We start from the raw sequence: 22709 nt of genomic DNA on the forward strand, positions 1-22709 counted from the left end.
TATGACCTTTTTATGATGTTTGGCACATGTGATGTATGTATGACATCACAAAAATTATTTTGTAAGGACTATTCCAGTGATCGTCATAGAAATTATGATTTCTTTCATTTTTTTTTTTTTTTTTTTTTTTTTTTTTTTTTTTTTTTTTTTTTTTGGTGCGTATGACAATTGCATTCGTAAGAATTATAAATTTTTGTGTAAACTGCTCCAGTGTGGTTTCTTCAAGTCAATACTATTTAACATTTATAGGTAATAGAAGCTGCGATTTCATTCATATCTCTTGTCAAGCAGACGGGCCCTCGGGAGTGGGTTTTCAACGAGCTTAAACTAATTGATGAAATAAATTTTCGATTCATGGAGGAGATTCCTCCATATGAAAATGTGGAGAGTATAGTCAGCTACATGCATTACTATCCACCCTCAGACTACTTGACTGGACTGCATCTAATTAGAGAGTATAACCCTGAGGTAAGTTTTTTTTGCTTTTATGGAGCAAATTTGTACTCATTAAATTCATATTCTCAATGATTAAAGTTTACTTTTTTGAAAATTAATATAAAATGTAATGTTGCTTGTTCGGGAGCTACCTATCTTTCTATTTTTCAAAAAGCAATATTTTACTGCTTAAATACATAATCTAAAAGATTCAAGTGCCTTTTTATCAAAATTTAATGTAAAACATTTAATATGGTTTGTTCATGACTTAGGTTACTTTCTGGTTTTTCTCCCTTTTTTTTTATGTCACTTGGTATTTACCAAGTGACATATAACGATTGCAAATTCTCTCTGTCTGTCTGTCCCGGTTTTGCTAGCTTAGGCTCTTTCAGATAAGCAAGGACGATGAAATTTGGCAGGCGTATCAGGGACCAGACCAGATTAAACTAAAATAGTCGTTTTCCCCAATTCGACTATCTGGGGGGAAGGGAGTGGGGGACGGTTAATTCGGAAAAGTTAGAAAAATGAGGTATTTTTAACTTACGGACTGGTGATTGGATCTTAATGAAATTTGATATTTAGAGAAATATAGTGTCTCAGAGTTCTTAGTTTCAACCCTGACCGGATCCGGTGACATCGAGTGGAGCTGGAGGGGGAAACTTAAAATTTTGGAAAACGCTTAGAGTGAGGGATCGGGATGAAAATTGGTGGGAAAAATAATCACAAGTCCTAGATACGTGATTTAAATAACCGGAACGGATCCGCTCTCTTTCCGGGAGGTGGGCGGGGGTTAATTCGGAAAACAAAAAAATGAGGTATTTTTAGCTTACGAAGGAGTGATCGGATCTTGATGAAGTCTCACGTTTAGAAGGTCTTCGTAACTTAGATCTCTCATTTGAAATTTTGACCGGATCCAGTGTCATTGGGGGGAGATGGGGGGAACCAGAAATCTTGGAAAACGCTTAGAGCGGAGAGATCAGGATGAAACTTGGTGGGAAGAATAAGCACAAGTCTAAGATACGTGACTGACATAACCAGAACGGATTTACTCTCTTTGGGGGATTTTTTTTCGGAGGGGAGGGGAGGTAATTCGGAAAAATTACAAAAAATGAGGTATTTGTAACTTACGAACGATCAGATCTTAATGAAATTTGATACTTAGAAAGATCTTGTGTTTCGAGCTCTTATTTTAAATCCCGACCAGATCCGGTGACATTGGGGGGAGGTGGATGGGGAAACTGAAAATCTTGGAAAACTTGAAAATTGAGGTATCTTATGAATTGGTGGTCGGATCTTAATGAAACTTGATTTATAGAAAGGTCTTATGTCTCAAATGCTCCATTTCCAATTCGAATCGGATCCATGGACATAGGGGGCTGGAGGTTGGAAACAGAAATCTTGGAAAACGCTTAAAGTGGAGAGATTGGGGTGAAACTTGATGGGAAGAATAAGCACAAGTTCTAGATACGTGATTGACATAATTGCAACGATCCGCTCACTTTGGGGGAGTTGGGGGGATTTCCAGTTCTTTGGTGAGTTCGGTACTTCTGTACTTGCTAAGACGATGAAAATTGGTAGGCATGTCAAGGACCAGCACAAATTGACATGATAACAGCCGTTTTCCGATTCGGCCATCTGGGGAGGGCTTGAGGGAGACTAAAAAAAAAAAAAATAGTTGTTCTTAACTTACGAATGGGTGATCGGATCTTAATGAAATTTGATATTAGAAGGACCTCGTGTCTCAGAGCTCTTATTTTAAATCCCGACCTGCATTAAGCCTCTGATTTTCCTTTTAAGTCAACCTATTGATTCTTAGAATTTTGCTAGAGCTCATGCCATATGAGCTCTTGGCTCTGGGCTCTTCCGACCTCGTCACAAGTGCCTTATGAGCTCTTAGCTCTTGTTCTCTTTTATGTGCTTTTATGGTTTATGTTTAATATAGTTTATTCATGACTTAGGTTGCTTTCTGGTTTTTCTCTCTTTTGATTTTTATGGCACTTGGTATTAACTAAGTGACGTATAGCGATCGCAATTTCTGTTGGTCTCTCGGTCTGTTTGTCCCGGTTTTGCTACTTTAGGCACTTCCAGGTAAGCTAGGACGATGAAATTTGCAGGCGTATCAGGAACTAGACCAGATTAAATTAGAAATTGTCGTTTCCCCGATTCGACCATCTGGAGGGTTGGGGGTGGAGGGACGGTTAAATCGGAAAAATTAGAAAAAAGGAGGTAGTTTTAACTACCTCTTCTCTTTTGTATGCTTTATGGTTTATGTTTAATATGGTTTCTTCATGACTTAGGTTACTTTCTGGTTTTTGTCTTTTTTGGTTTTTCTCTTTTATGTGCTCTTATGGTCTACGTTTAATGGTCTTTGTCATAGATCATTAATTGCCGCAGAGTTTATTTGTGCTGTAAAGTCCTCTGTGCGAAACTAAAAGCAAGCAAAATACATATGTTATTGACCAACATAATAAGTCAAACATACATAAGACTAGCATACATAAGTCAAGTGTATTCTTTTTCATCGGAACAATGACGGATCTTCAAAAGAATTCTCGTCTGTCATTAAAAGATATTGCCAGAGGATTTCTTGTGAGTGCACGAGCACAGAATAATTTTGCCAAATAATTTTTGAAAATTCATGAGCTCTGAATTACTCAAAAAATTTTCAGCAGCTGTTGATGAACCATAAAACGATTGGTTGCAACAAGAGCTCTTATTTGAGTATGACCTTTTCATCTAAACAATGATAGATCTTTCTAAGAATACCTGGCTCGTATTCAAAATAACATATTAATATTCCCAAATATTTTCGTGCAAATGCACGAGCACAAAACTACACACAAGTTTTTCTGTGACTCTTGTTGAGCCAAAACAGGCTTGGCTTGAAAACGAGCAGAGAATCGCTACTCTTTTGTACATAGCCTTTTCAGCGGAACAATTTCAGATCTTCAAAAGAATGCTAGGCTAGCGTTCAAAAATTGTCAGCTATTTTCTTGTAAATGTTCGAGCATAGAATTACACAAAAAATAATTCAGCTATTCTTGGACAGTCACAAAAGCTTGGTTGCAACATGGGTATGGAAATGCTTCTTTTTGTCAATAACTTTCCTAGTAAAGTCACTGATGAACAAAATGAGTGATATCACGAAGACTTGAAGATCGTAGATACACGGTATAAGGATAGCAGAGACAATATCGAAATATAGGAGGTGTACACATGATGGCTGACTGTTGTCGGAGCATCCACCGACAATGTCCACAAATTAAACGGCAGGATTCTTGTCGTTTGTATTAAATGCAAAGCTTCTAGAAGTACAATAGCGATACATATAAATTAATTTTGAAGATGGCGCGGCATTCAGCGCATTTAGCCAGAATTTTCAAAACTGAACAAAATTTTATTGTGACCAATGCTGAATATCTTAGAAAAACTAGAAAAAGAAGGAAAGAAGTGAAGATAAAGTTTCTCCCTCTGCAAATATATAATTAGGATTACTCTGCACACTATGAAGTGAGATTTATTTTCTCAATATGTTTCCTTATGTACTGGACTAAACCTGCACTTACACCTTCCATAAACGGCGGCTAAGAGTGCTGCATAATGTTTTTAAGTTCACCAAGATACTTGATCATGCTCGTTGTGACATGTCTTCTAAAATCCGCAAATAGCCACAAGTAAAATTTGCGCGTTAATGGGTTTGTTTACCGTATGGTGAAAAAGAAACCTAGCGATTTTTATTAACAGTTTAACTTATGATAGCTGGATATAGCCTCTCATAAAAAAACAAAACAAAAACATTATTCTTTGTGAAAGTTAAATTGGTGGGTTTTTTCTTCATTTTCTTCATGCACATATTCGTAACTTGATGGACAAGGAATGTGGTAATTCTGTAATCCAAAGGAGTCGAAAGCAGTCACTGGTTCAAGACGACATAATTGCTGTACACCTACTTGAATTTCGTTTTTTCTTCTCTTTCCATTTATTCTTTAATAAACGTGTGTCAGGGGGGATGACATAGTTTACCATAATAATAATTTACCCAACAATAGTTTTTTAACTCCAAATTGGCGTTTAAGTGAGCCCTCATACAAGTTTCTACGATGTCCCGGACATGAGCGTCCCGTCGTGGACCACCCCTATGTAATTCTGAAGTCATTCGTCACCTTGTATTATTCCGCCTGCGTCTGCTTCCTATTCAATTGATCATGCTCGTAGTGACACGTCTTCTAAACGCAGATCTTTTTTAACGCCATTTTCGGACCAATGACGATGAAAACGTTCAGGGCCTTCTCTTGGCTAGTATAGTTTCTGACAATTCTTACTTCGGGACGTTGAAACCCGGGCTCGAAAAAATGTTTGGACAAGTTAAATTCAGTACTAAACTTTTATTCAGTTGATCCCCTGAGGTTTCTTTCGTCCCTTTTGAAAAAAAAAATGTAAACTTCATTTTTACCTGTAAAATTTTCAAACATAGCTTAAAATGTAAATAAATATAGCAAGTATTTGCTTTTTTTTATTGAAAACTTGCAAATAATTTTTTCCCGTGTATATTTTTTTCCAGATGTAAATGTTTTTAACAAGAAGAAGAAGTTGACTTATGTTGCCGTGTTCGGGCTTTAATTGATGAATGTCGCCAAATAAAAGTAATTGTGTCGAAAAATTAGGATTTTGTTTTTTGGATAACTGACAACTGGGTGATCCTAAATAGGAACACTGACATCGACAAATTTTGAAAGAATGTTCTAATTACGCTCATTTCAGTCCTAATTATGAGATAAAGTCTCCGAACGTTAACATCTTGGCAATACCCGAGAATAAATAGCTTCTGTTGCAAAACGCTATTTATTAGAACGTCTAGATATTCTAGCTGTTATGTTTTCTAGTTATTAATATTTGACTGCATTTGTATAACATTTCTTTTATTTAGATCTCAGGAATATTCTTAGGCCGGTCAAATTTGTAAAAATTAAAGATTGTAGTCTCAGTGACGTATGACGGATTGTAATCTTAATTTATAGTCTCAGTGATAGAATAGGCATAATGGAATAACTTTTACATTAAACTGAAATCATAGAGGTACGTAAGTGTTACTCTCTGGCTTGTAACCACCACCCCCTAAATCTCAATATTTTTTCCCATTGTCTCCTATATGGTCTGTATATTTTAGCTTTTTATAATTTTTACCCTCCTCCAGAATAAATTCGTTTATTTACTGATGGAATAAGTGCAACTTAGTATAATTCAAGTGGCATTTCTGCGGACACAAGAGGTCATGTTACCAGTACTCGTTTTTTCTTTGTTTTTAGCTACGTCACTTTAACAATGTGCTTGTGTTCAGTAGGTACGCAAGTGTTATGGGAGCAAATATTAGATTTAGCAACAGTATTGAGCAGAGAATTAATTCAAGAAGTGCATAGTCTAAGAAAAGCACTTCCACACCAACCTTGAAGAAAATGTTTTTTTAAGATTAGATCTAAAAATAATTTTTTGAAATATTTTCAAAAATATGGTTTAAAATTTTATGTTTTAAAACAATTTATGGTTTAACACAAGTTTTTTCAATATATGATTTTGACTTCAAATATAAACAGCTTGGATTATAGTCAACTAAAATTCAGGAAAGATACCATAAGCATAGTATACTTTATAGTGAAGTACCCGTATAATAGACTCTAGCTTATCACAACTTGCTCGTATTTGTAAAGCACATCACTTTATTTGATTCATGAATTGTTTATTTTTATATTTATAAATGATTATTCTTTTTATGCGATATGCGAGTGTTTCAACGACCTTGAAAAGATGAACAACAAAATCCTGCACATGAATTTTTGCGAATTATTAATATGCGAATGGCTGGATATCTTGGAACCTAAAAACGTGAACATCACAATTTTGAGCTAGAATTTTTAACCAGCTTTTACCTGTTTTTCTTTTAGTTATGTTAACTTTTGGATTACCTGAAAAGATGAACATTGCAATCTTATATAAGGAATTTTAGCTAATTTCAAGTTTTTTTTTTAGTTAATACGCTAATACTTGAAACCTGAAAAGATGAAAGTCCATACGAACTTTTTGCAAATTATTGTCTTTTTTTTTCCCTAAAACCCCAATCTTTGGATATCTGATAGCTTGGAAATATGAACATCATAATCGAGCGCTAGAATTCTTAGCTATTTTTTTTTTTACCTATTTTTGAATCTTTGGATTATTTGAAACCTCGAAAGACGAAATTTGCCATCCTGCATAAAGACTTTAGCTAATTTTTAGCTATTTTTCTAGCTAATTAGCTAATGTTTGGAATTATTTGAAACCTGAATAAATGAACTGTACAATTCTGCATAAGGTATTTTAGCTAATTATACTCTTTTGTTTCCTAAAATGCCAATTTTTTTATATCTTGTAACCTGAAAAAATAACTTCACAATATAACGCAAAATTTTTTAGCTAGTTTTCAACTGTTTTTCTTTTGACTAATATGCGAATGTTTGCTTTAATTGAAATCTGAAACGATGAACGTTGCAATCCTGCATAAGAAATTTTTGCTAATTTTTAGCTTTTTTTCTAGCTAATATGCGAATGTTTGCATTACTTGAAATCTGAAACGATGAACGTTGCAATCCTGCATAAGAAATTTTTGCTAATTCTTAGCTTTTTTTTCTAGCTAATATGCGAATGTTTGGATTACTTGAAACCTGAAAAGATGAACATTGCCATCCTGCATAAGGACTTTGCTGAGCCGGGATTCACAGATAAAAAAGAAAAGTGGGTGGGTGTAAATTACCGTATTGAAGATATTCCGAAGTCATGGCTAGACCATTTAAATTCACTATCACCCAGACCTGAATTCCGCGTGCCTGAGCCGAATCCTTTTTTGGCAAAGAATTTTGAGATATTTATACCGATAAGTGGTAAGAAAAAATGTGTCTAATTTTTTGGCTGCAACTGTTATATTATTGTAGTAGAGATCCTTTACCTTTTTTTTGTCAGAGGCTTATTTTAGTTTTTTATTTATTTTTTATCGTTGTTTTGATTCCTTGTTTCAGTTGGTTTTATTACTTACCGCGGCTTAGCAAAGGTCTTCACTCAAATATCTGCAAAAAAATGAATTCCATTTGGAACAATCCAACAGGGTTTTGAAGTTTTGTCTAGAGTGAAAACTGTGTTCTGACAAGAGTTCAATTTTGATTTGAAACTGTATTTTGCGTCACACAAAGTTTTGAGCATAATCCCAAATCAAACACCTCATAGTTGTTGAATTTCTATTTGGCAACTGTACTTTGCCTCTCTTGCTATTTTGGGCCGGATCCTACTGCAGATAAATAAAAAAAACAAGTTTTTTCAACTGAAAGTAAGGAGTGACATTAAAACTTAAAACGAACAGAAATTACTCCGTATATGAAAGAGGCTGCTTCCTCATCAACGCCCCGCTCTTTACGCTAAAGTTTGACTCTTTCTCTCAATTCTTCTTTCTAAAACAGTAAAAAACTTTAGCGTAAAGAGCGGGGCGTTGATGAGGAAGCAGCCTCTTTCATATACGAAGTAATTTCTGTGCGTTTTAAGTTTTGATGTCACTCCTTACTTTCAGTTGAAAAAACTTGTTTTTTTTATTTAATTTCTGAACGTTTTTGAATCAATGCATGTTTTGATTTTGGCTCTCCGCAGAGGAATAATCAAAACGAAATTTGCATTTTTTTTTTTTTTGGCTCAATGGCTTTCTCATAATTTTGATCGAATGATTTTGAGAAAAAAAGAGCGGGGGACGAAGCCTAGTTGCCCCCCGATTTTTTGGTTAATTAAAAAGGCAACTAGAACTTTTAATTTTTTACGAATCTTTTTATTGGTAAAAGATTTACGTAACTTATAAATTAGCTTACGTAAAGAACTTTTGTATTCTCATGTTTTTATTACATATATGAGGGAATTCGCCCCATCGTCAGTACCTCGCTCTTTACACTAAAGCTTAAATTTTATCCCAATTCATTAAGAATGAACCCCTGAATCACAAAAGCCGTAGAATAAGTAGTTGAAATTACCGAAAATACTTTAGCGTAAAGAGCGAGGTATTAGAAGGAGGTGAGCTCCTCATATGGGTAATAATTTCTGTTTGTTTTAAGTTTTATTGCTGTTCCTTACTTCCAGCTGAAAAAGCTTTTTCACTTTTATTTTTTAATTGTTTTTTTTAAGTAATGCTTGTGAATCCTGCGCTCCCTTCATGGAAATTTTCTTCCCCCATGACAAATTCCTCGATGGAAAGTTCCCCCAGCATATCCCCCTCTTCTCAACCCCTCCCCCAAACCAAAAAAATCCTCCTGAAAACGCCTGTATACTTCCCAATAACCATTACTATATGTAAGCACAGGTCAAAGTTTGTAACTTGTTGCCCCTCCCACGGGGACTGTGGGGGAGTAAGTCGTCCCCAAAGACATAGTTATAAGGTTTTTCGACTACGCTGAATAAAATGGCTATCTCAGAATTTTGATCCGTTGACTTTGGGAAAATAATTAGCGTGGGAGGGGGCCTAGGTGCCCTCCAATTCTTTTGGTCACTTAAAAAGGGCACTAGAACTTTTCATTTCCGTTAGAATGAGCCCTCTTGCAACATTCTAGGACAACTGGGTCGATACGATCACCCCTGGAAAAAAAAAAAACAAAAAAACAAATAAACACGCATCCGTGATCTGCCTTCTGGCAAAAAATGCAAAATTCCACATTTTTGTAGATAGGAGCTCGAAACTTCTACAGTAGGGTTCTCTGATACGCTGAATCTGATGGTGTGATTTTCGTTAAGATTCTATGACTTTTGAGGGGCGTTTCCCCCTATTTTCTAAAATAACGCAAATTTTCTCAGGATGGGTAACTTTTGATGGGTAAGACTAAACTTGATGAAACTTATATATTTAAAACCAGCATTATATCCATTTTTTAGAGTTTTGGTTACTATTGAGCCGGGTCGCTCCTTACTACAGTTCGTTACCACGAACTGTTTGATTACATAAAAAAAAACTAGTTTTTTTAACTGAAAGTAAGGAGCGACATTAAAACTTAAAACGAACAGAAATTACTCCGTATATGAAATGGGTTGTCCCCTCCGCGATCCCTCGCTCTTTACGCTAATGCTTTTAATTGTTTTAAAAAGCAGAATTGTGGCAAAGAGTCAAACCTTAGCGAAAAGAGCGAGGGATTGCGGAGGGGACAACCCATTTCATATGCGGAGTAATTTCTGTTCGTTTTAAGTTTTAATGTCGCTCCTTACTTTCAGTTAAAAAAACTAGTTTTTTATGTAATTTCTGAACGTTTTTGAATTAATGCATGTTTGATTTTGGCTCTCAACACATAAATTATTAAAATGAAATTGGCATATTAATTCCTTTTTTGGCTAAATAGCTTTCTCTTAGTTTTGATCAGACGATTTTGAGAAATACGGGATGGGGAAGGAGGCCTAGTTGCCATGCAATTTTTCGGTTACATAAAAAGGCAACTATAAATTTTAATTTTTCACGAATTTTTTTTATTAGTAAAAAATATACGTAACTTAAGAACTAACTTACGTAACAAACTTTTATATTATTTAATTTTTATTATGTATATGAGGGAGTTTGTACCCCCGTTAATACCTCGTTCTTTACACTAAATCGTAAGTTTTGTCCCATTTCTTTAAGAATGACCTCTGAATCAGAAAGGCCGTAGAATAAATAGTTGAAATTACTAAAAATACTATAGCATAAAGAGCGAGGTATTTATCTCCTTCTAAATACCTCACTCTTTATGCTAAAGTAATTTTAGAACCCCTCATATGCGTAATGCGTAATAATCTCTGTTTTGTTTTAAGTTTCAATGCTACTCTTTACTTTCAATTGAAAAAACTTTTCCATGTTTATTTTTTCATTGTTTTTTTTTTATAGTAATTTTAGAAAATCCTGCGCCCTTTTCATTGAATTTCTGTTCCCCCATGATGTATTTCTCCAAGGAAAGATCCTCCCACATATTCCCCTCCCCTCAACCTCACCCCCAAAACCAAAAAAAAAGCCCCTGAAAACGACTGTACACTTCCCAATAACCATTAATATATGTAAACACTGGTCGAAGTTTGTAATTTACAGCCCTCCCCCGGGGACTGTGGGGGAGTAAGTCATTCCCAAAGACATAGTTATTATGGTTTTTGAATATGCAGAACAAAATGGCTATCTCAAAATTTTGATCTGTTGATTTTGGAGAAAAAATGAGTGTGGGAGGGGGCCTAGGTGCCCTCTAATTTTTTTGGTCACTTAAAAAGGATACTAGAACTTTTCATTTCCGTTAGAATGAGCCCTCTTGCGACATTCTATGACCACTTGGTCGATACGATGACCCCTGGAAAAAAAAAAAAACAAACAAATAAACACGCACCCGTGATTTGTCTTCTGGCAAAAAATACGAAATCCCAGATTTTTGTAGATTGGACCTTGAAATTTTTTCTACGGGGTTCTCTGATACGCTGAATGCGATGGTGTGATTTTCGTTAAGATCCTATGACTTTTAGGGGGTGTTTCCCCCTGTTTTCCAAAATAAGGCAAATTTTCTCAGGCTCATAACTTTTGATGACAAAGACTAAATTTGATGAAACTTATATATTTAAAATCAGCATGAAAATTTGATTCTTTTGATATATCTTTTAGCATCAAAGCTCCATTTTTTAGAGTTTCGTTTACTATTGAGCCGGGTTGCTCCTTACTACAGTTCGTTACCACGAACTGTTTGATATCTAACTGTTGTTGATTTTCGATTCGGCAACTATTTTTTATGTCGCCCGCTGCTTTGAGTCTAATTCTAAAGTAGGGTTACAACAGAAGAAAGTTTTGATTTGACAACTGTATTATATGTTACCTAGAGTTTCGGGCATAATCTTGAAGCACCGTTCTAACTGGGGTCAAATTTTCATTTGGTGATTGTACTTTGCAATCCCATTTGTTTTTGGTTTTATCCTAAAGCAGGGTTCTTAGTGGAGTCAAATCTCGTCTCGGTAATTGTATCTTGCAGTACCCCCTGTCTGTGGGCCTAATATTAAAGTAAGGTTCTGGCAGGGGTCTTGCCAGCTGTGTTTTGCTCTGCCCGCTTTTTTGGGCCTAATCCCAAAGCAGGGTTCTGACATTAGTTGAATTTTTATTCGCTAGCCGTAGATAAAGACATGTTACAACATACAAATTTGTGACAAATGTGGGGTAGACTCCTAACGGTGACCAATGCTTTTTTTTTAGTCTGGTCCAAATTAAGGAGGTTTTGATTTGTTTTATGAATTTAAATTAAATTCTCTTAGTCAAGGTTCAAGTAATGCCCAACCAGGCTAAAGTAACATGTTGGAATACACATAGATTCACTAGAAATAGAAATGGATAAGTTGTCAGGTTCAAATTACTCGTGCTTTGTTTTATGGAGACTTTAATCTTGATCTATTTTTAGTAAATGAATGAATGAATGACTGTATTTAAAGCCATTTTTCAGGTTGTATACATACATATACAACAACAACAAAACTAAATCATGTAACACTCGACTTTCAAATAATAAGATCCTTCCGGACAAAATTTCCCACTGCTACTATATTTACTTTTGACGTCGACTTCAAAGTTCCAAGAAGGGGGTCACGACCACCAACCCCAAGAAAGCTCCCTCTTTACCGCTGCTATAGCGGTAACCCTGCCTAGAGGCTGTTCACCTTGGGGACCTGATGCGGTTATCGGTACGGTCTGGTGGGAGGAGTAGACGTGGCCCTCACCATGGTTTTCAAGCACCGGCAAGAATGCACGGTCGTCGCTCAAGTGCAACGCTCTTCGGAAGATTAACTCTATCTCTCCGCGGAGGAATTCCAGGGTTTGTATCTCAGCTCTTTTAGCCCCTGACACCTGAAAAGAAGATGGTCCAGCCCATCAAGATCACCGCAAATCGAGAAAATTCGCATTTCTGAGTGACATCTTCTTCGCACCTGCATCCATGACCTCAGGGATTCTTTTGGAATCACTAATTTAAAATAAACTCTTCACCATAATTGTCTGCAAACCCGCGAGTTCGAGGTTTTTAAAATGTTATGTTGGGTTACGGTTTATTGTTTGAAATATCCACTTAAATAATTTTCTATCTGTTCACTGTCAATTAAAAGGTTTCATCCCTATTTTGAACTGTTTTACTTTCGTTTCAAGACCGACAGTTAATGTCGAGTGACTTTGTGCTCGGAATCACTTCTCGGTCATGTTTTTTCTAACGTAAAGTGATATTGTTAATGCTATTATGATGTTTCTGATCATTTTGGTGTTCTTGTTGTTATTAGACAGTATAGTGTTCCTACAACTATGAATATATCAGCACAAATTTCCGCATTGAAAATGTATGCTGAGGCTCTTAGCATATTCAGAAGAAAATTAAATAACACTCAATTGGAATTTTTTAAAAACTAGTGATCTTCAAGTTAATGAAAAGTTTTCATTGTGATATTCAGAAATAACTAAATTGCTAAAAGAAAGCTGTACAGTTATTTCAAAGCCGGCTTTTCATGTTACCCCTAGAAAACCCTGGGTTATTAGAGGACTGAGGAAGGCAATCTCAAAGCAAAGACAATTTTGTATATTTTCTGTAGTATCTCCTGAGGCGAAGGCACATAATTTTATATAAATTATTTAATTTAAATCAAAAAATAATTTTATATAATGTATCTAAATATAATTTTGAACTCAATAACATATTACGAAAAGCGTGAATTGGTTATTATAGAAATGAGTTTTAAAAAAGTGTATGTAATCCCAGGCAAACGTGGAGAGTAATTCAGTCTGTTTTGAGCCCTCCTAGAGTTCAGTTCAACCCGAAAATGTCAGTACTGATGCTTTGGTTGTAGATAATATGTGTGACTATTTTTCTGTTGTTGGTAAATGGGTAGCGAACTCCACGACAACATTTTCTAAGGAGGAACATACCGCCAGTTTTTACCCGAGGAAAGTGATGTATCTGGATATCGGAAACCAGTGACTGCTAGTGAATGGCGTACCACGTTGTGGAATATGAGAAATAATGCCTCAGGTGCTGACTTCCTTTCATTACGTGTAATTAAGTATGTTTATCTCGGAAATATGTGACCAGGTTTGGATTGTATTTAATATGGGCCTAAAATTTGGCGTTTTTTCTGATTTTATGAAGATCGCTAGAGTCGTTCCGCTTTTTAAGGGCGCAGAAAAAAAATTCACCGAACGATTATAGGCCTATTTCATTGCTGCCCATTTTATCTAGAGCTATTGAAAAATTGATTAGTGGTTGGATAGTTGAATGTCTTGAGAATAATACTACTACTACTACTAACAACTCACCGCAGTACCAAGCTGCCTGAGGCCAACACAGCTACAAACGCTCCTCCTCCACCCCAATCTATTCAGAGCCTCCCTCTTAACGCCCTCCTAAGAAGTTCTCTTTTCCTTTAAATCTATCTTTATGACATCCTCTTTATTGATGACCTGTGAAATGTTATCAAAGGACTGTCTTTTTATATAAAATGTAGTGATACTTGAGCATCAAAATCTATTTTGCCTTATTTTGCTGATGACAAGCATCTTACTGTTGCTGTAAAAAGCCGGGGAAATGCTCTTACAGAATATTCAGACTGGTATGTTAAACATTGAAAAATGGCTGAGGGTTAACAGACTTCAAATAAAGCTCACTAAATGCCATTTTGAAATGTACGGGAGAAGTAGCAATTACTACCCTTGGATTGACAAAATATATTTCGGTGAAAATATTCTGCCTCGAGAAGCTTCAAAAAAGTATCTGGGGTGATAGTCGACCATTGTTGACCTTAACTTCAAAGAGCACATTGCATGTGTTAGTAGCAAGGTTGCAAGAAATGTTCGGATGATGAAGAAACTGAAGCCCTTTTTTCCAGAAGATATTATGAGATTGTTTTATTTTCTTTTGTTCACCCGTACCTTCTAAATAGTTGTCTTGCGTGGTCAAGTATGTTTTTAACTCACCTTCGTCCCCTTAGAAGTTTACAAAATAATGTCCTACATGTTTTAACTGAAAATAACCGCGATCCGTCTATTCGACATAAATTTGATGAAGGGCATATATTACCGATTGCTGGTCTATTCCGTTTTTATAATGCTGGTTTTATGTTTAAGTATGCAAGTGTGTCATTACCTGAGGATTTTAGGAAAATGTTTACAAATGGTGTTAATTTTCATAATTACCCGATTAGAGTATCACCGCAAGTTAGGTGACCTCAGGCTATTGCAAAGAGATCCGTTTTTTCCATAAGACGTATTAGCCCTCGGATGTGGGAAGTATTACCTCAGGCTGTTTTGACAGTTGATGAGCTACATGACTTTCGCAGTAAACTGAAAGGACACTGTTTGTCTACATATGAACTCTAATCCCTGGTAAGGGAATTTTCTTTCTAGTGGTTGTGATTTTTTTTCTAGGAGGGCGACAAAGAGATATAATAGATGAATGATTTTTAATTTTGTGTCTTCGCTATCTAGTCAGGTCGTGAATATTTATTAAAAATTAATTCGTTTTGTTTATTTTATTTATTATTATTTATTGTTTTGTTTTTTTTGGATGGGGGGGGGTCAAAGATGGCTCGTAGTGATTGTGTATATGGGGTTTTGTAAAGGGTGATGTCTACCCATACAAGTTTTATAAATTTTGGTTTTGTTGTTAATATGTTTTATTTATTTTATTAAAACCCTTTTTTCTCTCTAACTCCTGACAAATTTAATACAGTTGAGCTTTTTAAACTTTCAAACGTTGCTTTAGGGCTAATACATTAAGATAGATCCGCCGATGTGACTTAGTCTTGTTTGGGCATAAAATTGAATCTTGTTGAATTACACCACCTTGTAAGCCATTGTCTTTCACGTTTTTTGTGGGCATTGTATTAATAATGAAACTTGTTTTAGCTGAAAAATATCCTGAGAAGATTTTGGAAGAACCTAGTGGGACTTTGTGGTTTAGACAGGATTATATCTTCAAGCTGCCAAAAGCTTCCCTTGGTGTTTATTTGATTTCACCGTTTGCCACTAATGATGCATCAAAGTGAGTATATGAGTATATGATTAAACTCATATAGTATATGATTATACTGAGTATATAGTATATCAGTATACTCATATAGTATACTGATTAAACTCATATAGTATATGAGCTAAATGAGTTTAATCAGGACTGTATCAAGGGCTGTTTTGCTATCATACTTTCTGAAATATTAGGTTTCTTAAGGAAGTTCAAATTATTTATTTATATTATGTTAATTATTTATTTATTATATTATATATTTATATTATAAAGTTCAAGTTATTTATATTATGACTGAAAATAATATTAGCTCGTCACTGACTGCAAGAAGGCTATCGGAGCAAATTAAAAGGCATTAAAGTAAGGGAACGTTCAAAGAGTGAAGCTGACAGGTTTGCATTCACTAGATCTTGCGAAGACGCCGTTTATATGATTCCGCAATTTGGGATCAGTACAGGGAGAAATTCACTTCCTGCGATCAGTACAAGAAGAAATTCACTTCTGGGATCAAAGTACAAGGAGAAATTCACTTCCTCGGGTCAGTAAAAGGAGAAATTCACTTCCTTGGATCAGTACAAGGAGAAATTCACTTCCTGTGATCAGTACAAGGGGAAATTCAATTCCTAGTTCCAACATGGTTCTGCAAAGAGCTAATGCAGACTTGCCAAGAAGATTATGCCATTTTTGAGGGAGCCTCAATTTTATTGCTGTAAGAACTCTGGTTTAAGATCGACAAGCAAAAAGCTATTTCCAGTACCCTCGCCGGATCCGTGAATTTGGATGACGGTGGTCGAGTTTTTTAATTTCTCTGGTCGAACCAAAAACGTCTTTGTTCGTGTGAACTTTCTCGGTCCTTAAATCCTTAGGATTACGTAACGTCTTGAATTTTGAAAATACAGTACATTTAGCAGCGTCTTGATGTGACTAATCCCACGGGTCCTAGAAGGACACCATGTGTTTTCGTACGTCTTTGAGTTGCACCTCTGCTACTTATTGTCTAGCAGTGCTATCGCTCTGGAACCTTTCCACTGGCATGGGAATCTGCTCATATCCATTCTAAAACAAGACCAGGTAGAGATATGAACAGTGTGGGCCTATCATGTGCTTTGAAAGTCCTTAAGAACATTATAAATGATTCGCTTTAGCAATAACCAAGTCAAAGAATCTTTTGGATGACTTCCAATGTGGATCCTACCGAAAACACTGAAAGTTAGACTGCCAAGTGTCACTGAACCAGGAAAGGATTGAACTTAAGGGGATAAGACATTGGGTTTTATCAATTAATATTGCTATAGCTTTTGACAGAATATGACATCGGGGCTTTCCAGATAAACCTCATGCATATAGTTTTTTTCTGGTGCTAACTTAAATTGATTGCCATTTTGTCTGATTCTTTACCAAAGGTTGTTCTCGACGAGCTAATTTCCAGAGATCATTCAATCAAAGCTAGGTCATCCACTGTTAGTTTCTTGGGGTCTACGCATTTCCTTATCCACTTTAATGACATGGGAAGTAGTCTTGCAAGTCCCATTCACTGCTCTGCCGTGATTACCATAACACGTAATACAATACATTTTCCCATACACTGCTTTACCATGGTTACCATAACACGAACACAATACACTGCTCCATACAGTGCTTTGTCGTGGTTACCATAACACAATAAACTGCCCCATACACTTCTCTGCCGTGGTTACCATAGCACAAACATAATACACTGCCCCATACACTGCTTTACCATGGTTACTATAACCCAAAGACAATACAATACCCCATACACTGCTTTGCCGTGGTTACCATAACACAAACACACTACACTACCCTATACACTGCTTTTTCGTGGTCACCACAACTCAGATGTTTCCAAACATGGTCATCTATGCCTTCCTGTCCCTACAGATAGATGCTCCAAAAATTGAAACTTGTCTGAATCTTAAATAATAGATAAACTGTAAAATTTAAGATATGGAAGATATGGACAAAATGGAAGATAAACTGTAAAATGGAAGATATAGACAAAATGGAAGATAAACTGTAAAATGGAAGATGCGGAAGATATGGACAAAATGGAAGATAAACTGTAAAATGTAAGATATGGAAGATATGGACAAAATGGAAGATAAACTGTAAAATGGAAGGTATGGACAAAATAGAAGATAAACTGTAAATGTAAGATATGGACAAAATGGAAGATAAACTGTAAAATGGAAGACTGTAAAATGGCGTTGATGCCAATGTAAGTGCTTGTAACGTTTAAGATATATTTTTGTATTAAGTTATATTTTTATAATAACCTTAAAACTATGTCTATAGCCCTTAGGCTCTTTTTAGCTTGTGACTGGTATAACTCTAGGACTTGCTGTCTTATTTTGGTAGTGTGTGGTAGAGATGGCTCTTTGAAAGCCATCGTTCGAACTTCGTAAATACAAAGACCAGACTAACCTGAGGCTACGAGTTGAAACATTAAAGACGCAACATAAAATAAATTAAATTTATAATATCTAAATTTCTTTGAAAACTGATTACAATATTCGAAGTAACTCAACTCGAAAACTTTCTAATCAAAATTTGTTTTTTGAAGACGGAAGAAACACAGGATATTTGAAATCATAAATGTTTTTGTCGCAAAGGAACAGATCAAACTTCTTGCGAAGTATTAAATTTAAATAAACATTTGACAGCAAACATTTATCGCCAAACTGAAATCGCCAGCACTGAAAGAAAATTTAAACTTGTTTAACTTCTAAAGATACAAAAAAAATAATACCGCAGTGTTATTTTGAAACCACAAGACCATTTAGTGCGTCCGTGATTCTACCTCGATTTTTATCTTTTAGGATATTTAGTACGATTTAGCATATTTACCGCGTTGTCTTTTTTCAGTGCCGCTGGGCTAGATTTATTAGCCATGGCATTACAACAAGACACAATGGAAGAGTTGTATGCAGCACATCTTGCTAATTTGGAGTATTCTATATCAGCTGGTGATAGAGGACTTGTAGTCAAGACAGCTGGTTTCAACGACAAATTGGATGTCCTTCTTGGCAAAATATTTGAACATTTAATTACAATCGAATCGAGAATAACAGACGGTTTTTTCAAAGTACTCGTTGATCAGTTGAAGAAGAAATACAAGAATTCTCTCTTGAAACCGTCGTCCCTAGTCAAGTAAGGAATAGTGGCAAATATCAGGGTCTTTTTTGGTGGGTGGGAGGGGGATTACATTTGACCATTCTTGCGCTTGAATTGGAATTTGCATCAGGTATATTTAACTGGGTCCTTTCTGAACGGTTATCTTACCTTCTTTACACGCAGTAGGTTTCCGGCTCATTTCCAGGCTAGTTCATTTTTTCTTTGTTTAGCATTTTGATTTTGCTGCAGGAAATGGGGAGAAATGGTGGGGATTGGTAGGAAAAGGACAAGAGGGACGGAGGGGGCTTTGGAAGGGAAATCTGTCAAAAAAGGGTCATTCCTTACTAAACTAGCCGTAAGAAGGCAATTTGGCACCTTGTTCTCCGGTTCTGACAAGACTTGATTGGTTGAATTCTTTCGTGGTTACAAGCAACCATATGGCTTTTTTTATGGGCTTACACCTATTCGAAATTTTGACTTTTTATTACAGAAGACAAAAAAAAAAATACAAATGCTACTTCTATCACTAACAGCTCACTACACCATCGAGCTGAGTCCAGCACATCTACAGAAGGCTGGAAAGCTAATTTTAGTGCTATTCTAAAGTTTTAAACTAGTAGATCGTAAAATACCTTAGAGGCTATATGTATAATATATAACCATTTTGATAACAATGTAGGCCTTACGTGCTTTTCCATATGTTTTCCGTAGAAAGTCTGAAGTTTATTGGCACCACAAGCTAGCGATGTAGCCAGTGATCACAAGCCAGCCTCACCCCCTACCTGACTCTTTTCTCATTCTTGTTCTTTCTCTCGTTTTTATCATCGTTCTGTATCCATAAAATAAAATAAAACTAGTTTTTTTTAACTGAAAGTAAGGAGCAACATTAAAACTTAAAACGAACAAAAATTACTCCGTATATGAAATGGGTTGTCCCCTCTGCAATCCCTCGCTCTTTACGCTAAAATGTTTAATTGTTTTAAAAAGTAGAACTGTGGTAAAGAGTCAAACTTTAGTGTAAAGAGCGAGGGATTGCGGAGGGGACAATCCGTTTCATATACGGAGTAATTTCTGTTCGTTTTAAGTTTTAATGTCGCTCCTTACTTTCAGTTAAAAAAACTAGTTTTTTTATTTAGTTTCTGATCGTTTTTGAATTAATGCATGTTTGATTTTGGCTCTCCGCACATAAATTATTAAAACAAAATTTGCATATTAATTATTTTTTTGGCTAAATGGCTTTCTCTTAGTTTTGATCAGAAGATTTTGAGAAATAAGTGTTGGGGAAGGAGCCCTGTTGCCCTCCAATTTTCCGGTTACTTAAAAAGGCAACTAGAACTATTGATTTTTAACGAACGTTTTTATTAGTAAAAAATATGTGTAACTTAAGAATTAACTTACGCAACAAACTTTTATATTCTTATATTTTTATTATGTATTTGAGGGGGTTTGTCCCCTCGTTAATACCTTGCTCCTTACACTAAATCTTAAGTTTTGTCCCAATTCTTTAAGAATAACCCCTGAATCAGAAAGGCCGTAGAATAAATAGTTTAAATTACTAAAATTACTTTAGCGTATAGAGCGAGGTATTTATCTTCTCCTAAATACTTCGCTCTTTATGCTAAAGAATTTTTAGAACCCCTCATATGCGAAATAATCTCTGTTCGTTTTAAGTTTTAATGCTACTCCTTACTTTCAATTGAAAAAACTCTTTCATGTTTATTTTTTCATTTTTTTTATAGTAATGCTAGAAAATCCCGCGCCCTTTTCATTGAATTTCTCTTCCCCCATGACATATTCCTCCAAGGAAAGATTCTCCCACATACCCCCCTCCCCTCAACCCCAAACCAAAAAAAAAATCCCACTGAAAACGTCTGTACGCTTCCCAATAACCATTACTGTATGTAAACACTGGTCAAAGTTTTTAACTTGCAGCCCCTCCCCCAGGGACTATGGGGGAGTAAGTCATCTCCGAAGACATAGTAATTATGGTTATCGACTATGCGGAACAGAATGGCTATCTCAAAATTTTGATCCGTTGACTTTCGGAAAAAAATGAGCGTGGGAGGGGGCCTAGGTGCCCTCCAATTTTTTTGTTCACCTAAAAAGGGCCCTAGAACTTTTCATTTCTGTTAGAATGAGCCCTCTTGCGACATTCTAGGACCACTTGGTCGATACGATGACCCCTGGGGGAAAAAACAAAAAAAAACAAATAAACACGCACCCGTGATCTGTCTTCTGGAAAAAAAAAATACGAAATTCCACATTTTTGTAGATTGGAGCTTGAAATTTTTGCTATAGGGTTCTCTGATACGCTGAATGCGATGGTGTGATTTTCGTTAAAATTCTATGACTTTTCGGGGGTGTTTCCCCCTATTTTCCAAAATAAGGCAAATTTTCTTAGGCTCGTAACTTTTGCTGATAAAGACTAAATTTGATGAAACTTGTATATTTAAAATCAGCATGAAAATCCCATTCTTTTGATGTATCTTTTAGCATCACAATTCCGTTTTTTAGAGTTCCGTTTACTATTGAGCCGGGTCGCTCCTTACTACGAACTGTTTGATATTTAAATGAACTTCTTTGATTCTGGTAAAGCTTAGAAAAATTGAAGAGTCTAACGTTTTAAAGCTTCAATAGAAATAATTTTATTTGAAAACTAGTGGCGCGTTTACAAGGGGATGTGACATTTCAAAACTTGACGTTATCCGTTGTAAGCCGTTGTAAGCCATGAAGTGTCAAATCAGTAATTTCTATTGAATGAAGAAATTCTGGCGTTAATTCGATTCCTTCATTTTAATCCGTTGAAGCATCATCTATTATACAAAATTTGTTTTCTCCTGCGATTCATTGTGATTCTTATTGTTTCTTCTCTTCTAACCTTAGATTTCGTTAACGATTTGATGTATTCGTTGTGATGCTTGTTGTCACATGTCTCTAGCCGCAGACCTCGTTTGCTCTTCATTTCCTTGCATCATTACCTCAATATTTTTCCATGCCTTTCATTTTCGCTGTTCTGATTCATTTGAAATCATGAATAATTTCGCATGGCGTCATTTGTCATCTTTTGTAATTTTGCACGTGTGATAGATACCAAAAACTCATTCCTCCTTCCTGTTTATCGTTCACAGAACCATACACGCTAAGCTAACACTGTCCTTCATTCCATTGTAATTTTGCTTTGTCTTCTAACACCAGATTTTGTCTCCCAACAAGTTTGTTTTGTCTAAACGAATATTGTCAAACTACTGACCGGTCTAAATAATTTTTAAGGTCAGAAAATCCCAAGTTGCAAATTTTCAAAAAAAGGAGCTGTTTTCAAGAAAAATTTGTAAATAAACAGATAAATACACAGTTGAACGTTTAAAGAGTGTAGATATTATGTCAGTGAGCTTGGTCACTTTTGAATTGAGCTTCCCGAATGGAGTCGACGAGAAAATTATCGCTCAAAAGCGTAATAGTGTTATAATATTTTTATTAGTATGGGGATTTCAAGTGTGATTACAATTTGGATGCCGATTAACAAGTCAAGTTTAAATGACATCTAATGATGTCATCGACAATGATGATGTTTTGTCGAATTTATAATAGCAATGTCCTCTCCGTCCTTACATATGGTTGTGAAACTTGGAGTATCACTGCGCAACTAGGAAAACGACTATGGGCATTCGATAATAACTGCTTAAGATATATTTTGAATATACATTGGACTGAGAGAATACGAAATGATGAGATTTATACCATAACAAATCATACCCCCATCCTTGATACCATTAGAAAGCGACGATGGATGTATTGGGGGCACATGGTGCGAATGGGTGATGGAAGGCTACCTCATGACATATGGTGTTGGATACCCCCCGGCCTCCGCAAGTCAGGGAGACCCAAAATGACAGTTGGCAGGATGTTAGAGAAGGAGGCGAAGCTGGCGAGGTCTTCGATGGAGGAGCTTTGGTCGAAGGCTCAGGACAGGTCGTCGTGGCGAACCACTGTTGCTGCCTTATGCGCCCTCAGGCGTGGGAGGACCTTAGTCTAAGTAAGTTTAGTTTGTCTCAAGCAAAATGAATGACGAATTACCAAAATTGTTTCCCAGAGGTTACCTAGAAGGTATGC

At 35.9% G+C, this 22709-nt stretch overlaps 1 protein-coding gene across 1 annotated transcript in view; it reads left to right on the forward strand.

The window, feature by feature from the left end:
- Nucleotides 1-249: 249 nt before the first annotated feature.
- The window catches only part of LOC136042315 (nardilysin-like), a gene marked incomplete at its 5' end in the record, with an annotated part of 72842 nt that continues 50382 nt past the window's right edge, over nucleotides 250-22709 (forward strand). Inside the window, 4 exon segments of the mRNA XM_065727265.1 lie at nucleotides 250-468; nucleotides 7100-7346; nucleotides 15353-15488; nucleotides 18351-18635. Coding sequence (XP_065583337.1) covers nucleotides 250-468; nucleotides 7100-7346; nucleotides 15353-15488; nucleotides 18351-18635 — 887 coding nt within the window.

This window comes from Artemia franciscana, unplaced genomic scaffold (genome assembly GCF_032884065.1).
Source record: "Artemia franciscana unplaced genomic scaffold, ASM3288406v1 Scaffold_1078, whole genome shotgun sequence".
NCBI lineage: Eukaryota > Metazoa > Arthropoda > Branchiopoda > Anostraca > Artemiidae > Artemia > Artemia franciscana.